Below are 1,161 nucleotides of genomic sequence, written 5' to 3' on the forward strand. Positions count from 1 at the left end.
GTATATTCATTCTTGTAGTTCGTGATTTGTTAGTGTTTGATATAACTGCACAAGTCTTTTAGTTACTTTTTTTTTGTTTTTGTTTTTTTTTTTTATTAGAGCGAACCGCTACACCGCAGACAATTGCGGCCACGATGTATCGACTGTCGGTGGAGAATAATGGAACAGCATAGAAGTGCCCTTTGGAAAATCAAAAGAAATCAAAGGCTCGAGTCGATCCCTTTCGTATACAGGTACATTTCTGTACAATATCTGCACAATATCGAGGTTGGTCCTCGTCTAACTGTTCTCTCGAAAATAATTCTCAAACGAGTTGATCCTCTAATGATTTTACAGGGCAGAGCTAACAGTAAACGTTCTTACCTTGCGAAGTTCCAGCCAAGTCCGGTGGTTGCAACCCGTGGCCAATTCCTGGAAATTTCACTATCGTCACACGTAGCAACGAACGTTCTTTCGCGACAAGCAACGGAACGATGGCCTGTACGCAACATCGCAATTAGAAATCTTCTACATTTCGAACTCGGTGAGAAGAATCCCTGTCCTACAACTTACCAAGGTGGGAAGAAGGAAACGAGAAAGAAAGAATACGCGATCGATGAAAAATTGGTCAATGCGTACAGGCCTGATGGGATGTCGACTCGTCCACGTACCTGACAACGGTGTATGTTCGCTGGCTAGAGCCGCCATACTGAAATTAAAGCTCCCAGGCGTAGGCGGGAAGATTTTCGTCTCGGACAAAAAATTCGGCGTGGACGTGTGCTCTGGTTCTACCTCGTGCTCGTTACTGCTCGCGGACGCCGGTGGTCGATCGGACGCCGCGGCGCCAGAATCGGACGAGTCCTCATTGTTGCCGCCGTTACCGCTGTGGCCACCTGTCAGCTCCAATGGCTCGCACTTGATGTTGTCTTCCAGCGGGCTGTTCTCCTCGTGCACGCCGTTTCCCTCGACCTTGCTCGACAGATGGTTGTTCTTCACCATCGAGAAATCCGTGGGCGTCGCGTCGTTGTTGTTGAGCGGCGGCGACGGCACCCTCGGCTTCTTCGCGGACTCATCGTGCGGGTCGGGCGTTCGTCTCTCGTTCCTGCGTATCTGCGCTCTGCGTAACAATTGTTGCACGGTCGTCGGCGTCGGCGTCGGTGTCACTGGCGCGGGCGGGGAGCC

At 50.6% G+C, this 1,161-nt stretch overlaps 1 protein-coding gene across 1 annotated transcript in view; it reads right to left on the bottom strand.

The window, feature by feature from the left end:
* Positions 1-1,161, bottom strand: part of LOC108571396 (protein abrupt-like) — an 11,546-nt gene that overhangs the window by 8,836 nt on the left and 1,549 nt on the right. The window contains exons 4-5 of the mRNA XM_017933419.1: positions 651-1,161; positions 364-423 (exon numbers count right to left, since the gene is read on the bottom strand). The exon at positions 651-1,161 is cut by the window's right edge and continues 1 nt beyond it. Of these exons, the coding sequence (XP_017788908.1) occupies positions 364-423; positions 651-1,161 (571 nt within the window). The remainder of the gene's footprint in view (positions 1-363; positions 424-650) is intronic.

Source organism: Habropoda laboriosa, unplaced genomic scaffold (genome assembly GCF_001263275.1).
Source record: "Habropoda laboriosa isolate 0110345459 unplaced genomic scaffold, ASM126327v1 scaffold57, whole genome shotgun sequence".
NCBI classification, from domain to species: domain Eukaryota; kingdom Metazoa; phylum Arthropoda; class Insecta; order Hymenoptera; family Apidae; genus Habropoda; species Habropoda laboriosa.